The sequence below is a fragment of the Anser cygnoides genome, chromosome 6 (genome assembly GCF_040182565.1).
Source record: "Anser cygnoides isolate HZ-2024a breed goose chromosome 6, Taihu_goose_T2T_genome, whole genome shotgun sequence".
NCBI classification, from domain to species: Eukaryota; Metazoa; Chordata; class Aves; order Anseriformes; family Anatidae; genus Anser; species Anser cygnoides.
Genome location: NC_089878.1, coordinates 14,246,587 through 14,271,186, shown reverse-complemented (window position 1 = coordinate 14,271,186; position 24,600 = coordinate 14,246,587). Strand labels below are relative to the sequence as shown.

Here is a 24,600-nt window from a genome sequence, read left to right as displayed (position 1 = left end):
GTGTGTGGATTCTCCCCAGGCCTTATAACTCTCCAGTGCTGGCCTTTTCGGACTTCCTATTCCCATAGAGCTTCCTGCATCTAATTAATTCACACAGACATTTCCGAGCCATTTTTTAATAGTAAATTTGTTACTTCCTTCTTTGTACTGACCCTAAGTAACTTCACTCCTAATGACCTGGACAAATACCAATGGATGTTGGAATATCAAATGTTGCCAGTTACCAAACCTGCCTTTCCTTATACATAAGCATCCACGAAATTCAAGACAACTTTGTGCTGTAGTCCAATGCAAACATCTCAGGTCTTCCTCTAAGGTAAGGTAAAGGCACTGTGAAAGGGGAGAGTTTCAAACAGAGCTGAGATATGAAGGGGCAGATTAGTAAGCAAGACAGCTACGCTGTGTCCCAACAAAAGGGCTCTAAACTAGTTTTGGGGAAACGAACTTGGACAACAGCAGAAGATAAAAGGGTGTTTGATCACTCAGATCTTTTCAATCTATGTAATGCAAATGGTTACTAAAACATGAAAATAAGCAGGCAAATATTTCAGCTTGGAATGCAGCTGAACATATCCATAGATGAAGAAAATTCAGGTTTGAAGATTTAGCTGTTACAGGAAAGCTATACAGCAACTGATTCAAATTTTTAAGATTTAACAGAAAAAGGTGCATCTGATGATCTTAACTAGTTAATCACCCAGGTCTTGCATTACTAAGCATTCCTTGTATCTTTTTATAATTTGTAAACCATTTCGCACATCATAAAAATTCTTAATTATTCAACAAAATTCTACAATAAATTTTAAACTGTTTAGTTACAATGTTATAAAATTCTGTGTAGTTACATTCATCTCATTGTCAGAAGGATTATGCTTTACAAACAGACATAAATTATGTCCATCAGTCTGATGCACCCATGTTTTACAGCGCGAGTTTAGATAACCAGCTATGAAACTTTGGCCCAAGAACGTCAAGCAGGAAATACAGCCCATTCTGCCATGGAGGGAAGTGTCACAGGCTCTTTAAACGTAAAATAGGATACCGATGTGTGTTATTAAGAAACCTAGCCACTCACATAATCTAAGTACATACACAGATACCATTGTAACACTAACAGTCCTGAAGTTCCTGAATAAATACAGATTAGATATAAGGAATAAATTCTTCGCTGTGAGGGTGGTGAGGCGCTGGAACAAGTTGCCCAGAAAAGCAGTGGATGCCCCATCCCTGGAAGTGTTCAAGGCCAGTTTAGACATGGCTTGGGGCAATCTGTTAAAGTAGGTGACAACCCTGCTCATGCATGGCAGGGTGGTTGGAACTAGGGGATCTTTTAAGGTCCTTTCCAACCCAAAACCTTTCCACGATTCTATGAAATATGGCAAGCAGGCAGAGCTAAATTTACTTCTCAGAACAATTACCAGTAACAATGAAAATTTTTGAGCAAGAACGATAAGGATATAGGCCATTTTCACTGTATCAATACATTAATTATCAGAGCTCAAGTTCACAGCTAATGAATTTCCTTTTTTCAGGTTTCGCATGTTCTCTGAAGAATAAATAAAAAATAATCACCAATTCAAATCTGAAATAATACCATGGAAAGAACAACTCACTTTCTTTTCTGTGGTAATGTTCACTGGATGTCAGCATTCCTTATGTGCTAAAACCAAAGTGTCCCCATCATCCTTCTCCTCTCTTCCCAAAAATGCAATAAATCCAACTCACCTTTTTATTTTCCAGAACAATACAGAGTTTGTTAGTCATCATTCATCAGAGTATAATTCCTGGTATTATTTCATATCTTAATTGGCAATATTTTATCCTTCAGACAGTACGCAAAACCTGAAACTAGACAATGAAAAGTGTTTCCCAAGCAGGGTGGTAACCCTTTTTTACTCTTTTATCAAATGCATAAATGGAAGGCTGAGCCAATGAAATCTTTGTAGGGTAACATTAACCAATGTAACTGTTGATTAACCTGTTTTAAATTCAGCAACAAAATAAACCAATTTTCAACAAAGGTAAGCTTAAAGTGAAAAGATTTTCCTTTTATGTTCTCCTAAGTCTGTAATGAACTTCATGTTTAAGAATCATATTTAAGGATTTGTCTTCAGTTGAGATTTTACCTATTAAAACAAAATGTTATATTGACTGTGTCCTTTGTCTTCGCAGGCCAGATATTAAGACAAAAAGATGTAATCAAGATGATAACAGTAAATGCTTGTCATATATGGATGCTAGAATATTTCATTATAAGAATGGAATACATAGCTAGGAGAAGAAGAGAGGTGGAACAGAAAGATCTACATACGTCGTTTCTAAATGAGCTTGATTTGAACTGATCTTGACTCCTTAGGCTTGCTAACAATACTCAGGCAAAGAGGATCTGTGAATCACTTCCGTGTTCTTGATAGGCAAAAGTATTGTTCCAATTATTAGAAGATGCTACGACAATCATACATTTCAGTTACCTTATAAACAAAACCAGAAAGCTCCACAAGCTTCCAGAGCTGCAGTGTCAGACTGTGAAGACAAACCCAGCCAGTACCTCAGAAAACCCAATGTGGCCTTCTGGCCTGCTGCCACAAAATCTTTCCTTCATTTAAATTCCGCTCTAATTCTACTCTCTATTGTTTCATTGCTTTAGGGAGCTTGAACTTCACAATAAGGGCACCTCTGCCAATCTAGTCCTGCCTCTGTAAATCGTTGACTAGTTACACAATTTCATCATATGCACTGACTCAAACTGCAGCACTCCAGAATTTCAAACGTGTGTCAAATGCCCGCTTCCCAGCGCCCCCAGCACCCAGAGCCCCACCAGTGGCCCTTACAGCAATGGCTTGCAAAACCAAGTCTCCACTTGCTGGGGAAAACCCACCAGGTGTGTCACATCAAGACAGGGATGAAACACCACTCCAAGAGGGGTAACTAGTTTAACGCAGCCCTTGTAAACTTCAAATGGAGTAGACTGATAAAGAGAGGGCAGGGGCACCCTTCACTGATTTCCCCCCCCCCAGTCCACTCCACAATGTTCCCCACACCCAACCCGCATCTTGATGCCAGTCTCTCATATTACTTTTAAAATCTGTCATGCCTCATACCATGAGAACACTGTCTCAAATCCAGTAAGAAACATAAGAAGCTCTTGCCTTTCCCTTGGAAAAATAACCTGCTCCATGCAGGCTCTTAAAAATACGGAGGAGAGAGCAGGTAACTCATCCACACAGGCCAACTGTACCACCTCACCTGGCTAAGCCAGTTAAAAAGTGCACCACTGTCTTCACAAGAAGCATGTTGGCAAAGTTTTACACGTGCTGCAATGCTGTTAGAATAATCTTTCATGTGTAAAACTACTTGTCAAATGCTGAATTTGTGTCACTGGGGCAGTTCCAGAGAGAGAGTACAAAAGCTCTCTCCACAGGGATGCAAGTTTTTGTTATTTGAAAGTGTCACTGTAAAACCAAGAGAATGCACAGCTCTGAAGAAGTTCATGCTCTGCATGAAAACGTGCAGCTTGTCAATGAATCCATTAAAAACAGTCATGTAAGTACAAGCCTTTCTGCTTACAGAGGAGAAAGCAAAATGGAGCACAGTCAGGGGAATACAGTCCTCCCCGGCCAGCAACTTCTTTGAGAAGCATCAGAAGTGGGAGCAAGCTACAGAATGACAGTGCTGTGAATTCTCCACCTTTCAATAATAATAATACTCAGGCTCATCATCTTCAAAAATTTTGCCAGAAGTTACTGATTTCTCCCTGCAATCCCAACGACATTATTTTACTGAGCATTGCATTTTGTATTTTGTAAGTTAATAAATTATGTTACAAAACAAATTCAAGCACAAGGGATGTTTTCAAACTTGCAAAACATTGGAAGATATAATGGCATCACATCAAATAGGTTATAAATATTTGCATTAACATACTAGTGTTGTCCTACAGACAACACGAGGTTTGATTTGTTGTTGGCATTTTATCATGATTTGGTTTTCTTCAGCTGACCACCACCACAAGTATTCCTGTTCCAGTTTATCTTCGCATTATTTCAGCTCGATACGTTCACAGACATAACCTGAAATTCAAGTTTTAGGATCTCGTCTAAACTAATGGCATCGTTAACCGACTTTTCAATGTTAGCCAATTAAGGATGGCATTGAGGGACAGTTGGATTGACATTATTTATATTTACTTAATTTTAATTTAAATTGAGAGGGGAGAGAATAATTGTATTTATTATAACCAAGCCTGGAACTCTGCCTGTAATTAAGGTTTCTGACACATCTTAGAGGAACTCTATTTTCAGTTGCTTAAGACATTTGCCAAATCATCAGTGTGGTCAAAGATTGTACATATCAGGTGTTTTTCTCCTATTTTACTTAGCAGTCCACAGCAGATTCTGTTAAAATGATTCTGGCATGTCTGAGAGCAACACTAGAAAAAATAGCTTGTGAAGTCCATATTAAAATACTTTGCAAGTATTTTGTTGACAAATTCTAAAACTGGAAGAGCTGGAGCAGAATTTAAGATGTGGCAGATGGGCTGCCTCATACCAAGGGTGTGGCTTCTGGTTGGTTTGCGGCTAGCTCTTTTTTTCTTTTGGGGAAGTGGAAGGGGAATAGAGGGAGGATTGCTCATTTTCTTGACAAAGTACCAAAATTATAGGCCTCTGAAAAACTTCAGAAGAGGTTGTGAGTTTGGAAACTCAATTTTTCACAGACCAGCAGCGCTGGACATGCTCTACAGCCTCTTTGGATTGTTCATATGCTGCTTCCATAGGCAGGTAAAAATATGCTCAGCTGCATCATGAACAAGCTGAGATGAACTCATCTTCAGGTCCTCCTCCCACAGCCAAGCACCCACTCTGGTAAAACTGGAATAAAAAACAAGACTCTTCTGTGCTCCTTGCTCTTGTGCCAGGGAAGCACACAAAATAGAAAGAAACCAAAATACTAGGAATACTAATGTGTGGAAAACAGAGAGAAGACTGAATACAGTCCAGCGGAGAAAGCAGCAATGGTGCCATTGCTCAGAGTAGCAGACCAAAGTAAGGGATGCAAGTGAAAGAGACAAAAGGCACAGATGTTGGAAATGTTTATAATCTCCAATAAAGATCAACTCTGCTTTGTAGAAGCTTTTTTGCTCACCCTCTAGGTGACCAATAACCTGGCATTTATTCTGTGATTCTGGTCATAATGTTATGCTTAGGAAAAAAAAATATTACTGTAAGAAACAATAAGAAATAAACAGCTAGTTTCGAAACATACAGCAAGACTTTTTTTTTTTCCTCTTTCCTGGTATTGAGTGGAGTTAAGTCTCAAAATTTTAAGAACCTCATTCAATGTTCCTATAATTCACCTGAAGGCACTGATAAGATTTCAATGTGATCTAAGGAGAATCAGCATTATGAAGAAGGTGCAACACTTCAAGGGAAAAAGGTTGAGCGAACATATATAGCCTTTAATGTTTCCAGCAGTGCACATTTATGGAACCAAACAATCTCCCAACAAAACCAGGAGCATTTTCTGAATAAGAACTAAAATAGCTTCTTGTCCCATATGATAAAATCATTTGGACAAAGCCAGGAATACAAGAATTACCCAGTGGTTACAGCAGTTGCCCAAAAGTACTGAACTCAAGTCAGCATTCCACTGGAGACAACCAAAGGTGATTTGAGGCAGGACACTTTCTTTTGTGCCTCAATTCCTCATCAGCAAAATTAGTAACTAATACAGCTCTATCTCACTGGGATACAGTCACTGCATGTAACTCAGAATAATATGGACTAAGAAATCTATTATTCTTCAGCATTCACAGGGATAGCACTAGCAGGGAGTATCTGTTTTAAAAAAGACAAAAGTTTACAGACATTTCATTAAAAGATGGTGTCCATCCCTGGCAGAACTTAATCTGTTAAATGAAAAAGGGCAATATCTGAGTAAACCCATATAATCTAGTTTTATCGATTCTCAGATGACAGCAGGTTAACAGTATATTTATCGACAGTCACCAGAAGAAAACTTATCATTACCGGATTGTCTCATTATTTCATGTTTTATCTATTAAGGAGAGGCAATATTGTGCATTATCATCTATCCCAGTGTGGCAAATCAGAGCATTCTGAAATGAAGAAATACCTATTGCATGCCAATACTTTGCCAAAAGCGGGACGAGCTTGCCATTCACTGCTGGTTAACTGCTACCCTGAATTAAGACACAGCTTGCCTCCTCGGTTTGCCTTTGGCAATGGACAGCCACAAAGCAGAACTGCAATGCCAATATGCAGGGAAGAGCAGACAGAAAATAAAGTGGAAAAAAAGAAGCAGTAGTAGTAGAAACCTTGGCAAGTTCTCAAGTTCACAATCGTTCTTCATTAATACTTTTCACTAAGTAATACTTACAACACCAATACTTAGGAGCAAGCTCTGAAACATATATATGGCAGCACACTGGACTCCCACATGTTAATCAGTTGGCTACTTCAGATGTGAAAAATCAATAGCTCAAAAGTGTTCTTAGGGTTTTGTATGCTTGTTTAAATGTCCTTTGCACTCGGGAGTTTCTTAAAGTCTACACTGAAGGCAGATGTCAGTGTAATTGCACGTATGAGACACCAAAACATTCTAGCAATATAGCTGGATAATGCTAAGGCTCAAGTTACCTCCTCACTCTCCTACACAGGCAGGACAGGCACTTGGAGGACATTTGCAAGAGGAGAGAAGAAAAGGGAAAAATCACAAAGCAAATACACAAAAATGAAAAAAGGAAGTAAGAATAATCAATTTTCAACAATGTATTCATGTCCCTACACTCGACTGTCTTTACTTGCAGTTTAAAACGGGATACTCACTATCAAAAGGAAAGCAAATAAATGGACACATAGGGAACTTTTTTTAGTTTACTGTTACTTTGAAAAAGTTCAATGAAAGCATGTCAGAGTACAGAAACTTGATTTGCTAATTCAGAAATAGATGCAGCTTGAAATTAGAAATTCATTTTCATCTAAAATAAGTACCACATGCGTGCAAATACACACTACGTTTTTGCTGAATCATTAAAATATATTTACAGAGTTGGGCAATTGCACACCCTATGAAGAAGACTACTTAGTCATTTGTTCGGTTGTTTTAGCTGTTTGCTAAACTTCACAGGAGCAGCTCAATCAGACAGAGAACATGAGTGGATTATACAAAACATATTTAGATTCTGTGGACTGCTTGGGGGTAAGTAGATGAAATTGAGAAGTTGGGAGTGATTACAAAAACTTCAATTTACGCAGAATTCAACAAGCAGTGAGATAAAATACTAACAGGTTTCAAATGAAAACATTTTGTGCTTTTGAATTACTTGTATAGAATTGAAATTCTGTTCTTCTAAACTTCTGAAACCAAAATTTCATTGAAAACTTGGCATCTCTAGTAGTTGTTTTTTTTGTTTTTTCTTACAATAAAATTACCACATTTCATTCCTCTCTAAAACTTTAGTTTTAATAAGTATAATTTTTCGCAACCAGCTTTAAATTATTAGATGTATCAAAATACCAATAATCAGTCTGGGATCATAATGAAAGAAACCCAAACTGGTGATGTGGATGACAGTGGACAAGTACCCAGCAAACCAAATATACATTCCTATTCACTGGTGGCATGCTAATCACCAGCTAAATACTTCATCTCACTATCCTTCCATATTTTATCCACATAGTTAGCAAGTGCTCTGAAGTAGTACTTGCTTTCTTCATTACAATCACAGTTTGGTCACAATGCTTTTTCAAATTAAAAAACAAAATCTCTACTGTAATAATCAGTGGTGTGGCACAGCACGAGTTCTCAGAACACAACCGGTATCTCAGAACAGAAAATCCTGAGAATGAGACTTGTCTCCAACTTCCAAGAAACAACAACATTTATGGCAAGTTAGACAATTGCTTACAGGGGAAAAGTAGCTATTTTTAACTATTTAGCTTAGTGGCTGCGCTTGAGGGAGGCTCCCATTTCCTTTCTTCATCTTCTGTAGCAACTGTAGCTACTATTTCCTTTTCCCTCAGCTGCTTTCACAAAGTATCTGGGCTCGCAGCTTGCAACAACGCACCATCTTCAACACTGGCAGGTTCAAAGTAAAAGCTGAACACTGCTCGTAAACTGACTTCTGCCCTGAAGGGCCGCAGACAACTTTACCTTTGAATGCATCTATTTCTGTTCCACACAGAAATAGCAATCCTGAATTAGGTAAGGCCCTGAACATGAACCAGCAGGCCAGTCACAGGATACAGATTTAAGGTGATGGTGCTCCCACTAGTAAGTGCAAAGGAGATGCAGCTCTCACACAAACACTTCTGGGTTTTATGCCGCTTAAGCACTGTTACTTGGTATGATCTCTTACACTTGAGACAATTTAACTTAACTAGAAGAATCTGCAGGGACAGGCAGCATTGTATGATTTGTCAGCTCTTGATGATCAAAAGCAAACATTTGGTTGATCATGAAAGAGAAATTTAAGAGCTTTTCTCTAGGAGTATCATTGCTAGAGACCTAGTTAATTCTGACTCTAGATTAACTCTATTTATTTTAAAGCTATGAGATTTTATTACTATAAGGAGTGAAAAATTTTTTTAGCTCAACAGAACTGGATAAATGCTATTGTATGGCAGGAATAGGAGAAGAGAGGGAATCTCTTAGGAATTCTATCTTTGTTCTTAAATGGAGACATTTGAGACGAAGAGGGTCTTTGTATTCACATTTGTATACATTTGGTGAATAAAAACCGGAAGGATAGGAAGGGCAGAGCAAGCAAAGGCTGTAACAGTTCTAAGTTAGCTTCCAAAGCTTGATGTCATCAGTCTTGCACAATACATATATGAACACAAAGATAAGAATTCAAAATAAGTCTAGAACTACAAGAAAAGGTATGCAGAGCCATTTCAAGTCTGCTACCTCACTAATGACTAGGTATAATCTCCAAAACAGCACGATGACATGCTTTTTGAACTATTACAAACACAGACACACAATGCAGTAGTTAACAATACTGATAACCATTTTGTTTTTCTTCCAAATAAAGCAGAAAAAAATTATATTATCAGCTTGCTTTTCAAGTATCTTTGAATCCTCTGATTAATTGCACTACAGGAGAAATTGTTAGGAATCAGTGGCACAGAACCTGTATATTCCCTAAGGACTGGAATAGCTCTTCACAAAATTTTATCCTAACTGCCCACCATCACACAGATCATAACCAAAGCTTCATATGATTCTTCCAAAAGCTTTAAATATGTATCTGAAAGCACTTCCTTAATTACTTAGGCACAATCGTGTCTAATAGATATGTAGTAGATGAGCCACCTCTCGTGGATATATTGAGCCAAGTTTATGTAGGCAATGACTAGGCAATGACCTACACTGCCTCTTGTCTACCTTCTAGTCAGTAGATCGCCCCACCGCATTGCCCCCAGATACATTCACAGAGGATCTGTCATCTGCCAGTCAAGATTCCCATAGTCTATGTTCTGCAAGACAATAAAAGAAGAAAGAGAAAAACATCCCACTTTTAGGGAGCATACCAGAAGAGTCACGGAAGCTAAGCATTCCTTTAGAGAAGAATAAACTTCAGTCTTTTCCACTTCCTTTATGCCTCTGTTGATCTGAGCACTTATCAAAGATCTCTTTTTAGTAACATGATGCAACTCATTTCTTTTCATTAAAGCAAAGAAATGAATAAAACATCAATGTTCAAGTTTCAAAAAAATATATATATACACACATATAAATAACTGAAATAAGGGCAATACATGAAAGCAAAGAAACGAGGGTACCAAGAAAGAAGCACACAAGAAGAACCACCTCCAAAGGGGAGGAGATAGCATCCATGGGGAAGAGACAAGCAGGAAGGTCTGCAACTATGAGAGTCTATTTCTTTGCTTGAAATTACTCCCTTTTCCACCAAATGAGGCAGAGATCCTGCAGGGGAAAATGTTTCATAAAAACTATCGCAATTATGCACAAAGCAGCTGAATTAAGGTTGGACAGATAGGTCTAATAATAATTTTTTTTAAATGATTGAATTCATGTTTGTTTTTAAAGCACTGCTTTTAGGTAATTAAGGTTCTGCTACTGAAAACAAACCATAGAATGAGGCTTGTCCTCTGCTAAATGCAGTGTTTACCACATCCCTTTTTTAAGGTTTAAGGGTTGCACTTGCACCTTAATCTGCAGAAGGATCATCATCTCCATCTCTGCTCAAGCAGAACAATTCAAAAGGGAGAAGGAGCAACGTCCACAAAACCAGATAAGATAAAATATGAAATTACAGTAGAAATTTGCAGTACATCAAATTTTCAGCAGCACCTTTGCATGCACATACTTGCAACATCTTACTGCAGGTTAAGAGCATGCACGCAGGCAATCAAAGCAAAGCAGTTGGCAAACTATTTTCTTTCCATCTTAACAGATCCCATTCCTTTACATCTCTTTGTTCACAAATACTTAACGTTTATCCCCAGGCTGTCAAGGTGTATTTCAGTGCTTGTGCCTCCTATGCTATCAGAGCATCTGCTGCTCACCATCCTCACATCACCAAGGAAACTGAACAACACCTTTCCACACTGTCCTCAGTAACTCCACCCTTTTCCCCTGCCAGCATTAGTTCCCAACTAATTTTTTGTCTACATAGGAGTCAGGCTAACAAATCCAGCAGAACTAATTAAACTGGGCTCAGCTCTGTGATGCATCACACTCTACCTGTCGGTTTTGATATGCCTTAGAAGTAGACATATCCCCTTTAAGAGAGAGAGAACAAGAAGAAAAAAACATTTCCTTGGACATCTTGTTAAAGAAGTCAAACCTCACTCTACTACTCTTCAATTACAGGAGGGAGACGAGTCTCTAATACTGTTTCCTAATACTTTTTGCTATAAAATCGTACTGTGAACTTCCTCTCACCTCAGCTAAATATCAGCCTCTCTCTTCAATAAAGTATAATCAACTCTACAGTACTTCATAAAACCAGTTCTTAAAAAAAAAAAAAAAAGCCCCCAACTCTGTGAAATGGCAAGAAATCAATCTGCAATTCAAGTAGCATCTTTTCAAGTTGACCTCTAACTACAGGAAGAATATCGCTGGTGATCACACTGAACTTTTGCCTTTCCATGTGCCCACCAGAGCACATTCTTTAGATGCAAGGTCACTTTTAGGAGGTTATTATTTTTCCTTGTTTGGTACAGGACAAATGATGTTCTCATGCCTGTCTAGACTGAAACTCAATGGAATGCAGTTACCTCTCTTTACACCTCATATTCCCACACCTCAACAAAAGTGAAGCAAGCCCCAGTGTTATCAATTAAGCACTGAAACTAACTGCTTTATGTAATTACCCCAAAGGAATTTACTATCAGATTCCATTGCATACATCATCCTCATTGCTTATTTATGTATTTCAGCTCAAAGTGATAACCAAAAGTGACATTGCTAAATTATTTTAAACTATTTAGTTGAAATTACATGTTGAAAGCACATCAGTAACAGAATAAGCACGTGATGTAGTTACCTTTGTAATTACACTAAAAAGAATAACAAAACTGGGGGTGGGGAAGAGTGAGAAAATTTAGGAAATATGAAAACTCAAGTATCTTGTCCTGTAATAACACTGGTAAACATCCAGTCAGGACTCACATCTAGTTTTATCTGGAGAAGCAAGGATATTGCAATAAGCTTATTTCTCACTGTTTCCCAATAGTCTCACTAAAATACCAGGTCTCCAAAATTTGTTTCAAGTTCAAAGGACTAACTGCAAATTTGTATAAATGAATAAGCTATTCAGAACATTGGAATACTGAAAAAGCTGGTGGGATTACATCAGCACCTTCAGCATTTGAGAACATTAAATAATTGTATTGAATTGCATTGTACCAAGGTGATTTTGGTTTTAAGCTTATAGCACGAACACAAAAATATGTCAACAACAATAAAAAAAAATCTTGAGTGGTTCTTAACGGGCACCAGTAGAGCACAGAAAAACCAGCTTATTTAAATTTCCAAGTTCAGAACTTTCACACAGATTTTCATTTTCCCCTCAGTAATGAGATCCAGCAGACAAATTGGCTGATACAGTAAGAAGCTCAATATTTAGTATTATCTTGACTAATTTCAATTAGAAGCCCTGTCCTAAAGGACATTTTTTGTTTGGTTTTCATTTTACATCACACACGTGAATATATTGCAGGAAGCCTGGAGAATTTAATTCAATATCCTTTTTATTGCATTCCCTCTGATTTCCTCATTGAAGTGTCTTCTGCTCAGTACATTTGCCCATTCCACATATTATGGCACCTATTATTCAATATCTTAACACCTCACTTCTTTTTTTTTTTTTCTGCACAAAGGAAAGGGAGAAAATATTCATGCATTCTCAAAGTGAAATCATGAAGTTGAGTTATTATTACTGTATCATTATTCTTCCTTATTTTGCACCCCTTCCACATTTTAATTAATTTATAACATTGTGTCATATTTGGATTGCATATTCTTGTGTCCAAAGGCCATGTCTTCAACTTTAAATAACATTCTATACTCAGCATCCAGATTAGTAAAATAATAATTAGGATTTTACTTGCTTAGCACAAAAACATTCTGCTCCACTACTTCTTAAAACAGGGGAAGCTAAATTTACTGAGAGCTTCATTAGCAGTACTGCTCTGTCAGGAAACAATAAAAGGAAAAAAAGTCTCTCTATTTGTCACATAATATTTTTAAGTTTGTACAGAAAATTGCAGGGAAAACATTTACTATGAGATTTTAAATGATTAGCTAAAACAATGTTAAACAACTGTGGCTAAATAATCTTGTTTAGCTGCAACAGCATTAACTGTTACAAACTTAAATTTAAAATTTAGTTAGGCCAGATTTATCTTACTATAACTAAAAGAGAAATTACTTAACAGGTCCTGGTAAAATCTGGATGTAGTTGAGTGTAAAGTTTACCAGTCACATAAAATAAGCTGTTGATAAGGACTTTTTGGAAATTATTAACACCAAGCAAACAGCTAATCTGTGAATATTAAAATACTAATTTTTAACAATGAAGTAGACTGGTATGCTTGAATTTTGATAACAAACTGAGTACTTAAGAAATATATATATACACATACATAAACACACAAATATCTAAATATAGTAAGTCATCTTTGGTGCATATATGCAACACACACTAGAATCAGGGATTTTCATGTGTCCTATATAAAAAGAGAGATTTACAGAGAGATCCAAATATGGCTGCAGCGGGGATTAGAAATAGTTCACCCTAATTTAAAGGGAATTAAACTGCTTTCTCATTTTCTTCACTCCTTGAGATTCACAGACTCCCTCATCCCAGCCTGTGAAGCACGGGGCGCTTGAACAAGTTCTTCCACTTCTTAGCTGACTCCTGCTGAAATCCCAGCAGCAGTCCTTGCTGGGTAGGCGCCTGCGCGCTGCGCTGCAGCAGGGTTTGTCCCCTTTCAGCTGGCAGACCTAAGCATGTCTGCCTATTTCAATCATGGCAGCTGCTCCAGCTACCGATCCCTGGCCTGGGAGATTACAGCTAGAAATAAAGAAAAAACTTTAAACATGCAAACATAAGAAACCCACACTGTGATGGCATCTAGGCAAGCTTCATTACAGGATTCCTTTTATCCCTCTCTGATTGCAACTAGAATTATTTTCATACAGAAAGATCGCTTCTGGTCTAAGTGCCTGCTTTGCATACATATGGATGTGCCACAGCGTAACTAAAGAGGTAGGTGCTACAATTTTCTTGCTACAATCTTAGCTTTCTTTAGCTCACAATATTAGCTGTACATACCTTTCATGTCTCAGCTAAATATAATGAAAATTTATATTTATGAACCAGTAATCAAAGAAAGCTAATCTTTTAATAAGAGGATCCCTTGTCTGCAAATAAATACAGAAAAATTACTTCTGGGATTTAGGTTTAAATAAATGACTGGCAAGGCTCACAGCATAAAGTATATATCCACAATGTATACTATGTCTGTACGAATATTTTCACAACTTAGAAGGTACAAGGACACATAATCCCCCAAATTGGATGCCTAAAATAATAAAAGAAAATTTGACTCATAAAAAGAAGATTTTATAAGTATCTATAACAACTCCATCATCCAGAACTGACAAGCTCAATTGCAAGAGTCTTTCTAAGCACAAATGAACGTGTCCTACCAAAACAACATTTTTACTTTTTTCTATAGAAGCTCTAAATTAACTTAATTTCTTTCTCTCTGAGGGATACCACCAGAAGAAGGACTAGATTTCGAGTAGGTTCAGCAACAACCTGACTACAACACAATCACCAACACAAAAAAAGGCAAAAAATGTTTAGTTCATTTTATATCAGGGATGACTGAACATACTCTGTAAGATCAGAGTTATTTTATACAATCATTAATATATAAAATAGCTTGAAAAATAACATGACCAATTTTTTTTCCTGACATATGTTTTGTCACGTCTAACAAATTTCACAACAGCAAAGGAGTGAGGATTAGCTTAAATTCTTGGAAAATCTAATTAGGGTTCTCTAATATGGGTGCCCCAGCTGTTTTGTTCCAAGCATCCAGAGCCACACTTCTTTGATTGCAAATACAGAATGTTTTATTTTTAACAGAAATCAAGCCAAACAGAGCAAGTCTGATAAGGCAAGAGCAGCAGAGCATGTTTGGTCAGTCATTCTGGTAACTGAACTACATTAGAGCTGCTCACACCAGGTGAACCTGACCTTTGTGACTTATGCGGAGGGAAGTTTACCTCATGCCAAGAATGAGCAGCTTTGGAGATTACACTGTCAGTGCCCAATACTTTGTTATCAATTAAGTGCTGCATTCTCTAATATAAATATGTAATAGAGATCATTAATTTACACATGACCTATGATTACACTTCCAGTCATCTCATTCAAAAGAAGAAAAAATACCCATATTTTCTTACAACCATCCTGCTTGCAACTTCAGATAGAAAAAGTACACGTAGTAAAACAAGAAGAATAAATGTAGCACCAGCTTTTGGCTAGATGTAATAGTAATAGCTGCTGCACACTGCTGCTAGCACTACCTAGCCCACTTGCCTCGAACAGTCAGTGCTACTATGCAAAGACTCAAGGTGCTGCTGGCTTTGTCACTGTCTGCCACTTACTCCAACGCTGAATGTCACAATAAATGCCTCTCAACTACACCTGCTTACCACAAATAATAAAACTATTTTTCACGCACTTCACAGGTTTGAGCAAGTATAATACATAAAAACATTCAAAGGAGCCACAGAAAAAGCGTAAGTTACAGTAACATTGAAAAGAGAGCAAAACAATAAATATAATGTGTGGGATGTCTGAAATAAAGCTAAGTGTATACAACGGGTAGTCTATTAAATCTAGTTTTGAAAGGGTGAAAAGCAATGCATACAATAAACTGCAAGTTATGCATACACACAATGAAGTCATATATGGATGATAATCATTCAGTAAGGTGATTTGGGCTTTGTTTTGGAAGTTTAGTTAAAATGCCGAGTACATAGTGTCAAAAACACACGTTGTTCCCCTAGCTGTAGATTAACGAAGCCTCATTTCTTATAAACATGCCCTTTCTCCCACATTTGTTACCCAACGCCCACCCCTCCCCTAACAAGAATCGCCAAACTTCCCTCAGACCTCCTATGGCACCCCAAGTGAAGGGAAGACCAGACGCACTGCGCTCAGTCCAGAGCCCCGTACACACCAACAGCCTTGCAGCATCCCTGTGCTGACCGGGAGCCAGTTTGAAGCAAGCAGGCTTATGAGGGCTGCATTCTGCCCGACCTTCCCCTTGGGAAAGCTCTGCCTTGGAATTCTCTCCTCCATCCAACCCCTAATTTTCATGATAGCAGTAGCAAATTAAGCTCTTGAGACTTTCCTCATCTTTCACATATGGTTGAAATTGGCCAGCGGCTTCAGGAGTTACTGATGGAGACTGAAGGGATCGCAGATGGCAATGACATGAAAAGGAGTCTTCTGCATCTGTAGTCCTTGTTTTTCCCTCCCTCTCTCACACAGAAATAAGAGACAGAAGAGAAAATACTAAGTACTGAGAGATGCAGAACACAGACACCTCTACAGTTCAAAACACAATGTGTGATTTGATACAAAACCAAGGTCGCAATCAACAAAACAGATAGCCATCCCACTTGGAATAAAATGCCATCACCTCCCAAACACCTTGTGATTTCCGAACTTACGAGACCGAGGGAAGGGGAGGAGGGTAAAGACATCATCCAAATGACTAGGTCTCCCATTCATTCTCACAACAGAGAACAGAAGTCTTTAAAACTGCTACCTACAACTATGCGTTCTTCCTCTCCCCCCGGCACAAAAACTTCTTTCCCCCCACACAACTGCAGGCATGCATTCTCCAAACAAGTCTGACAAATACAAGACATCTCCTCTAATACACCTTGGTTCTCATCGCGCTGTAAAATAAATTCAGTCCTTCATCCTCTCAAATCTCTCCAGCCCTTTCAGCCTTTCTTCCTTCCGTTCACTCACCGAGACTGACCTCTCCGATCGGATCCCACTACACTGCTCAGCCCAGCTCCCATCTCTGCAACTACAGATCCCTCAAGTCAGGCTGACACCATCAGAAATCAGAATTTCAGAAATTCTAGGATCAGCCTATGTTTTCAAAAGCAGCTTTTAAAAATACTTCCTCCAAAAAGATTGCAAAAATTTCATTTTAAAATAATGACAGCCAACTCAAGCTTCCCACGGCAAACGACTGTAGCAAACTCTGAGACCCTACGCTTTGGCACATGAACAACTTCTCTAGACCCTGTTGCTCCCCAGGAATTGTCTGTATGCGTACAGCATGCTTTATGATCAGGTGGGTCACCACATACTTGTTGAGGTATATATTCAACAATCTTGCATCAGAACGGGGGTGGGAGGAGAACTACCACTGTTGCGTTACAAAACGCATGATCATTAAGCACTGTAACAGGACAGCTACCTAGACAGGCTGTGAAACAAATCCCTCTTCTGGAGATTTTAGAGAGGTTAGACAAAGTTGTTACCCATACTTATGCATCCAGACTACGAAGGAAAGAGATTAGGAGTCACTTCCAGCCTTACACTTCTGTAGACTCATATTTCAGAGAAAAAAATATATATATATTTAGTGCTTAAAGTGATCTTCTGTTTTGGAGAGCAGTTCTTCTGAGTTATTTTTAAAAATCAAATTGAAGCAGTTAATAGTTTCACTAAGTCTACAAGCTTAATAAAATTAACACTTAAAACCACATGCAAGCTACACACACATTCCTGTCCTACCCATTGCACAGCATCATCACGCCCATTTGATTCAGGACAGAAATATTTTGTTCTGAATGGAACTTTGCACCCTGCTTACACGCAGCTCCGCTAGGAAAGTTACAGTCTGCTCAGAAAATGACAGCACAGCACATGTTCATGGCGTGGCCAGACTTTGAGCCCCAACACAATACATTTCCTGTGACTGTAAACCATGCACTCTGCTTTTGGGAATGAAACATTTGCAAAGAACCTAATAAATTACCCCTCTCTTCCCTGTGGTGAGAAACAAGAAGGAGGGTAACATCTGCCAAGGAAACAATGACACTGACTATACAGACTGCTGGGAAATACTTAATGAGATATAAAAAGGCAGGTGGGACAACAATGCAAAAGTCAACTCTCTCTCTCTATATATATATATATATATTTTTTTTAAGAGAAGCTTGTAATATGTGTCAGAGAGGTCATCAAAACAACCACTTCATCATGAGAATGATTCTTATAGGAAATATTCTTAAGCTTCCATCTTTGTCCACAATGAAATAAGGTTTGCCTTCCTTCAGCAGAGAACAGACAATTTAGCCAACCTTTTACACATGGTTCCTTTGAGGGTAAAATCATTCATACTGAAGTGAAGTGCCTGTGTAAGGGCTCAGAGCTTCCCATCTGGGATCCTCAGCCACCTGGTTAGCGTAGCTTCCACTTCTTCGTGCACTATGCCTACGCCACACAACGCGGTTCAGAAATACCCAGGTTTGCTTGAGAACTGGAGGCAGCTTAGCTGAAATATCACAGAGCTTCACATAGACAACCTAATGGAAAAGAGGCTCTTCTCAGCAAGGCGAAGGGGTCCGTGCACAACTCTTACTCTCTACTGGAGAGCTAATGAAGCCCTGTTCTGCCCCAAAGGCTGCACTTGTACGTGGTTTTCCATCAAGCACACCAGTTGTCTCCCTCAAGTAAATAGTCCATCTCCCGCTGCTAGGCTAATACTTCTGAAAAAGCTCCCACAAGTTAAACTGAAAAATTGATATGATTTTAGATTACAATTGAATGAGCCACTAACAAAGGGTATAGCTCTAGTCAAGAAGTTGACACTGGGGATACAGATAGGTTTAAGAAAACTGATTAATAAGATAAGTCAGTTACTAATTCTAAACACTGATAAAATAACTGATTTGAATGGCCAAAAGGAGTCCATCCTTATGTCACGCAATTCATATTTCAAACAAATTAGACCAAGACACTACAGTAATTTTAACTGCAAGACAGAACAGGATAAAGAAGCTTCAGTTCACTCGTTTTAATTAATAATTAAAATGATCATTAAAAAAAAAAATTAAATCTCTATCCAATTCTATGCACACTGGAAATCCTGCAGCCCTGTGGAACCACACAGGTACAGACTTAAGGAAGAGACCCACAGAGATAAAAGGACATTCTGCTCGCTTTAATTTTCATTTTATATTTTCCACGAGTAATTTACACATTAGACAAAGGAATGCTGTCTACTGTGGATATAAAGAAAGAAGGAAAAGTGGTTTGGTATTGCGTATCACAGAAGGCAAGCAAATGAAACAAGGAAAGATTAATATCTAGTCCATATGAACACCCAAATGAAATTCTTTAGCAATATTGTGGAACAGCTCAAAGGTTCACCAGCCACCTCTTCAGGCACAACCCTCACAATTAACGCATTCAAATCCTCCAAAATATAGGGGAGTATAAATATGGCTCATAGTTCTAAACGAAAGATTTAGAGATATTTCAAGTTATTTGAGAAATGAAGAACAAAGCGGTCCAAATTGTTTTTTCAATATAACTTTTGTAAATCACTCAATCATTTACCTTAGACTAGTATGGGTAAAGTGTTCTCACTGTAGCAATTCTCTTTATAAGGATTAATATACAACTTAAATACAGAGCTACTGGATATCTGTCAAAATTTGGATTTTATAAAGAAAGCCAGTAATACTCTTCTCCTAAAAATCAGAAGAAAAAAAAAAAAAAGGAAAAGCCCCACTTGAATCTAGAGCCAGTTCTGTATTATATCCTCATTTATCAAGGTGAAGGAAGGACTACCTTAATTCTTCATTCGTATTCTAGATTAAAAGCGAAACTGTCATCTACAGCCCCACTTCAAGATTTTCCATCTTCTTTATACATCTCCACATCTCTTCCTTCCCGACCATCCTAAGCTCAGGTCTTTACTGAGCTCTCCCCAAGGAGATCTAGAGATTCTTCTCAAGGCCAAAATCTACAAACCTGTTATGAAAATACTTTCCCTCTGATGTCACAATATTGCATCTATAAACACTCAGTTCCACGTACTGCAGAGACACAAGATCCATCACTGATCAGAAGGAACAATTAATATGGGTTTTCAAAGCTAGAAAGCCAGCATTTTCTACGCTGATGTGAGCATACAGTTCATACTTTGGGGGGAGGGGAAGAGAAGTAGTAGTGTTGGCTCTTTCATGAACATAAAAGGGCAGAATTACACATTAGTGTAGCCTCCCCATGTATAGACTTCTTTTTTCTGAAATGGAGTGTAAACTTAAAATCAACAATTAGTTACTTTAACTAAAGCTGAAATCATTCATGTAATTACTCTTACAGAGGATTACAACCAAGGTTTTTTGTAGTGTGGATTGTTAAAATTTCACAATTAAGAAATAAATCACAATGGGATAATAGGCTACTATGCACAAAATAGCCAAGCTAGCATTGTTAAAACCCTTTTAACAAGGAAAAAACAGAACTGAAATACAGGAATGCTGCTGCCAGATCAGGATTGAGGTGAACTGGCAGAACTGTGCGAACAGGCTCGTACCACACCTGCCCAGCCCTTGGCCTGGTTCAAATCTGTCCTCGCTCCTTCAGTACCCCTTCTCCCTCGGCAAGGCAAAGAAAGTACCAACTCGCTCAAGGTTTTGTGATGGGGGGGAAAAAAAGCCTACTTTTTTATTATTATTATTGTTATCATTGTATTTGAAAGAACAGTTAGATACCAGGCACTCTCAATTCATGCATGTTTTAATATCAAGACTTCTGACCTTCAGAAGTCCCTTCTTCCAGGAAGAAAGAGAAAAAATACTCCCAAGAAACTACCACAGACAGACACTGCAGAGATCAGTCTAAAATTATAATAGTCAAAGGTCAGGATGATATAGGCAATATCAATTATGTCATGTTAATATCCTCCCGAAAGAGACCTCTTAAAAAGCAGAAGCAAGAAAATCTGGGGCTATCCAGTCAGAGCAATGAAGAAACTGCCTACACGCTGTATTTTTCTTACAAGGATGCGTTTATGAACTATACACATCTGACTACTAAAATAATGCTAGAAAGACCCAACATTGCAGACTGGGTCCTGATTAGTAAAAAGACACCAAAGTCACAGGAGTCTTCCAGAATTGCTGGAAAATGTATACAGTGAGAAGCGTTGGCATTAGTGCCTAACGACGCTGGGTAACGCTCAGAAAGCTCCAACATGCTCATCTGTCACCATGACAGAAAGCCAAAGGATGCCAGACCAACGCACGTCTCTCTTCCAATACCAGGACCAAACATTTCATGTGTCTAACATCAAGCTTCCAAGCAAAATTACAAGTATATATTATAAAATATGAATAAGGATGATCTCGCAGTATACACTTCTAACTTTTTAAATAAAAAAGAGTACTGTGAGACCTTTCAGTGCTCCTCATCAGCATTTTATGTTACTCCTCTACACTCATGAGGGAAAATACCTCATTTTTGCTTCAGATCTCTCCCCCAAGAAAAAAAATATACCTTACAATAAGTCTATCATAAAACTGTAGCACGTTTAAGGCCCCCTAAAAGCCTTGATGCTGATAAAATTAAAAATGGCTGTGCTCAAAAATCCCACAGCAAAACAGACACAGCTCTGCTAACGATTAAAATATATATTAAAAACGCCTGCGTTACCTTACAAAGGGCAAGGCATGCAAAACAAAAAGACTATTTGTGTTTCCAAAACTGAAATAAGCAAGTAGACGAGAGAAGCAGATCGAGACAAAACGTGCATCCTGGATGCAAGTCGAGTTCATTTACGCAATAAAGCAGATTTTGTATTCCGAGACGCCCTAACAGATCGGGCTTTCAAAACTTTATCACGCTTCGCAGCTGAAATACATGCCCAGCACTTTTTAAGAAGACCCAGATGTGTGCAAATGCCGGCGGACCCCACCCCCTCGGCCGTGCCAAAATGGCCAGTTCCGTGCAGCCACTGGCTACTTACCAGCCGCAGTGCTGAGCAGCAGGGTGGCACTGGAGAGCAGGAGCACCAGCAAGAGGTGCTGCAGTGAGGCAGTCATACCTGGGGGAGCCGAGGATCGAGGCAGAAAGAGGAGAAAAAAAAAAATACGGACGAGAGGAATTTCCTCCTTTTTTCCAGCGGCCTTACTGAGCTCTCTCGGTTCACAATCCAGTCCGGGAGGGCAAATAGCAGGTGAGGGGAGCCGTCTCCGCTCTTACTCCATTACAGCAGCCTGCCCTCATGTCTCGGCGGCCGGAGGAGCGGGGGGAAAGGCGGCTGCCGCCGGCCGCATCGCCCTCCTCCCGGGACAGGCGCCGTGCTCGTCGTGCCGGGAAGGCGGCTTATTTCCCACGCAGCTTCACGATGTCGAAGAAGCAGCCGGGTTGGGAAGGAAACATATCCAGGCGGGAGGCAGCGGCTGTCAGTCCCGGCCGGCTCTAGGGGCTCAGGGAAGGGGCGCAGCCCGGCCCCGTCCCCACGGCCGCCTCACACGGCCGGGGTCGCGGGGAGCCGCTGGGCCGCTCGACGGCGGGGCGAGACCCGCTCCGCTGTGTGGGCGACGGCTGCGGCCGCCCCTCGGCCCATCTGCCTCCGCCGCGCAGCCCCGGCCCGCCGCCCCCCGGCGCAGCGGCGACGCCCCCCCCCCGGCCACCCCGACGAGGTGGGGCCCGGAGCGCCGGGAGGCACGGCGCGGCGCGGCACGGCGAGGCCCTTCCCCGCGCCGGGGGAACGCGCTCCTGCCTCGCCTCTCCTCTCCTCGCTCCGGGAGCCTCCTCGGCGGCGGGCAGCCCCCGGCCCGGTCTCCTCCCGCAGCTCTGCCCGCCGGGCGGGGAACGCCTCAGCCCCGCGGGGCTCGCCGGTGAGGGGCGGCTGGGCTGGGCTCCGCTCCGCCTCCTTCCCGTGCCCGCCGAGCAGCCGCCGCCGCTCCGCCGCCCCCCGCTCGCCGCGGCTCGCGCCCCCTCCCGCCCGCCGGCACCAACGGCCGCCCTCCCTCGCGCCAGACACAAAGGGGACTCGCTCCGACCGCCGCCCCGCCCCGCCTGGCAGAGCCGCCCCGCGCCCCGCCCGCCCCGCACCAGAGAGGCGGGCCTCCGGGGAGGCGAACAGGGGCCCCGCCGCGCGCGCAGGGCGCCGCCATGTTGTGGGGGGTGCAGCGCGCCCCGCCGCACGAAGCCGGGCAGGGGGCGGCGGCAAATGGCGGCGCTGAGGGAGCGGCCCCGGCCCCCAGCGCCGGGCGGCGGGGAAACCTCTCCGGGCAGCCGGCCCCGGCGGGGTCCCGTCCTCCCGTCCGGCCCCGCCGCTTCTGCCCTTTAACCCCGCAAAGCCTGCCCCGCTCGCACGGCTTCAAACACCTGCCTCGCCCAGGCCAACCCGTTCCGTGCTTCGTGCGTTAAGGAGGGTTTATGGTCTCAAAACAAAGATAAAGTCAGCCGGCCGGGCTGTTGGTGTGCTTTAACCTTTGCTGCGTTACACAGGACTGGAGATAATTAAGGCCGGCAGCTGATGGGAGAGCTGCAGCTGGAATGCGGTGTGTGATGTTCCGGCCGAGCAAGGCTCCTTCAAACGAGTTTTACTGGGTATAGAGTAGAAAAGGTTCCTAAAAACATCCTGCACGCAGAGGGTGCCTTCCTATGGGCAGATTATGGGAAATGCTTCCCTCTGCCTAAATTCCTACACCAATTTCAAGAATGGGGGAACAAAAAATACAAATTCAAAAACCCAATTCCACGCCTCAAAATATTAAAATACCTCTACATAAAATGGTGTAGCTGCAAATCAGATGGGCTTTTAATGACAATAAAAAGCCTTTGAGTAACTTCATTCCTCTTCACAAGTCCTAACAGGTGAAATAGATTTGATCTGATTCTTGCATCATCAAGAGAATTATTAAATTTTAAGTGGATTTTTATCACTGTGATGCTTAGGCTAGAGACATGGTTTGACACTCCTAGGGTCAAGCTGAGTTTGTGTGGCTGATAACTATAAGAATATTTTAAAAGTTTGTTGCAATATACAGTATACACATCCAACCTGGATATTGGTGAGAGATAATAAAATATAGAATGCCAGATTGTAATTCTTATTGCCACTTTCCAGAATTACAACCACATGTAAACCACAATATCCTTCCTGTTATTTGTGGAATGTGAACTGTCAAGAAATAACCTTTAGAAGAAAAAAAAAACAACTACCAACACCAAACAATAGTTTTACCTCCAAGAAGGGGAAAAAAAGGCAGCACTGAGTATTTTTTGTGGGCCCAAAATCCACTGTTCTTTTTTGGCTTAGCAAAGACACCAAACTATGCAACATACTTTTACCCAGCGCTACCTGCCAATAAAGTAAGCGAGATCTACTGTGTTCACAGAAAACAACCACCTAACTGTGTGGGTTGCACAGCACTTTCACTGTTTAGATGGTAGAAAAAAAACGCTGTAATTGTTTATGACGTATATCAAAACCTGCTCAGCCTGAGGTAAATGGCTGAAGTCCTGCTTGTTTTAACGGTCCTAGTTTGGGCTCATTAATTAACATTTGGAGCTCTCCTCCACAAGGAATCATATAAACGGATTTTCTGCTTTAAAACACTTTCATTCTCACAACAAAATGGATTAGATTTTTATTGTGTTTTGTTTTCCTAGAAAGAAGAAACAAGACTCATGCTATTTTATACAACTATTTCCTCCCTTGTTTCACAAAAACCCAGACTGTGATCCAGAAGGCACCCTTGTGAAGGCCACAGGGGCCTGCAAAAGAACGCCCTTGAGGCTGTGGAGCTGTTTTACCAGAGCTTGTATCAGGGCCTTAGACTAATCTCCTGGCTGCACATTCCCAGCAGTTTACAAAACTTTTTTCCTCCTTCCCTCCTGTTTTGAATTTTGCAGAAGCCCTTCTCCTGCGTGGCCTGCTCCCTTCCAGCCTGATGCGGCTATGGAGGATGCAAAGGGTCCCTGGCCACACATGCGGGTCACGCTGCAGAGCTGGAGCTGCGAAGCAGCTA

At 40.6% G+C, this 24,600-nt stretch overlaps 1 protein-coding gene across 1 annotated transcript in view; it reads right to left on the bottom strand.

The window, feature by feature from the left end:
• Positions 1-22,608, bottom strand: part of BMPR2 (bone morphogenetic protein receptor type 2) — a 114,971-nt gene extending 92,363 nt beyond the window's left edge. The window contains exon 1 of the mRNA XM_013171715.3: positions 21,582-22,608. Coding sequence (XP_013027169.1) covers positions 21,582-21,657 — 76 coding nt within the window. The 5' untranslated portion in view covers positions 21,658-22,608. The remainder of the gene's footprint in view (positions 1-21,581) is intronic.
• Between the last annotated feature and the right edge of the window lie 1,992 nt (positions 22,609-24,600).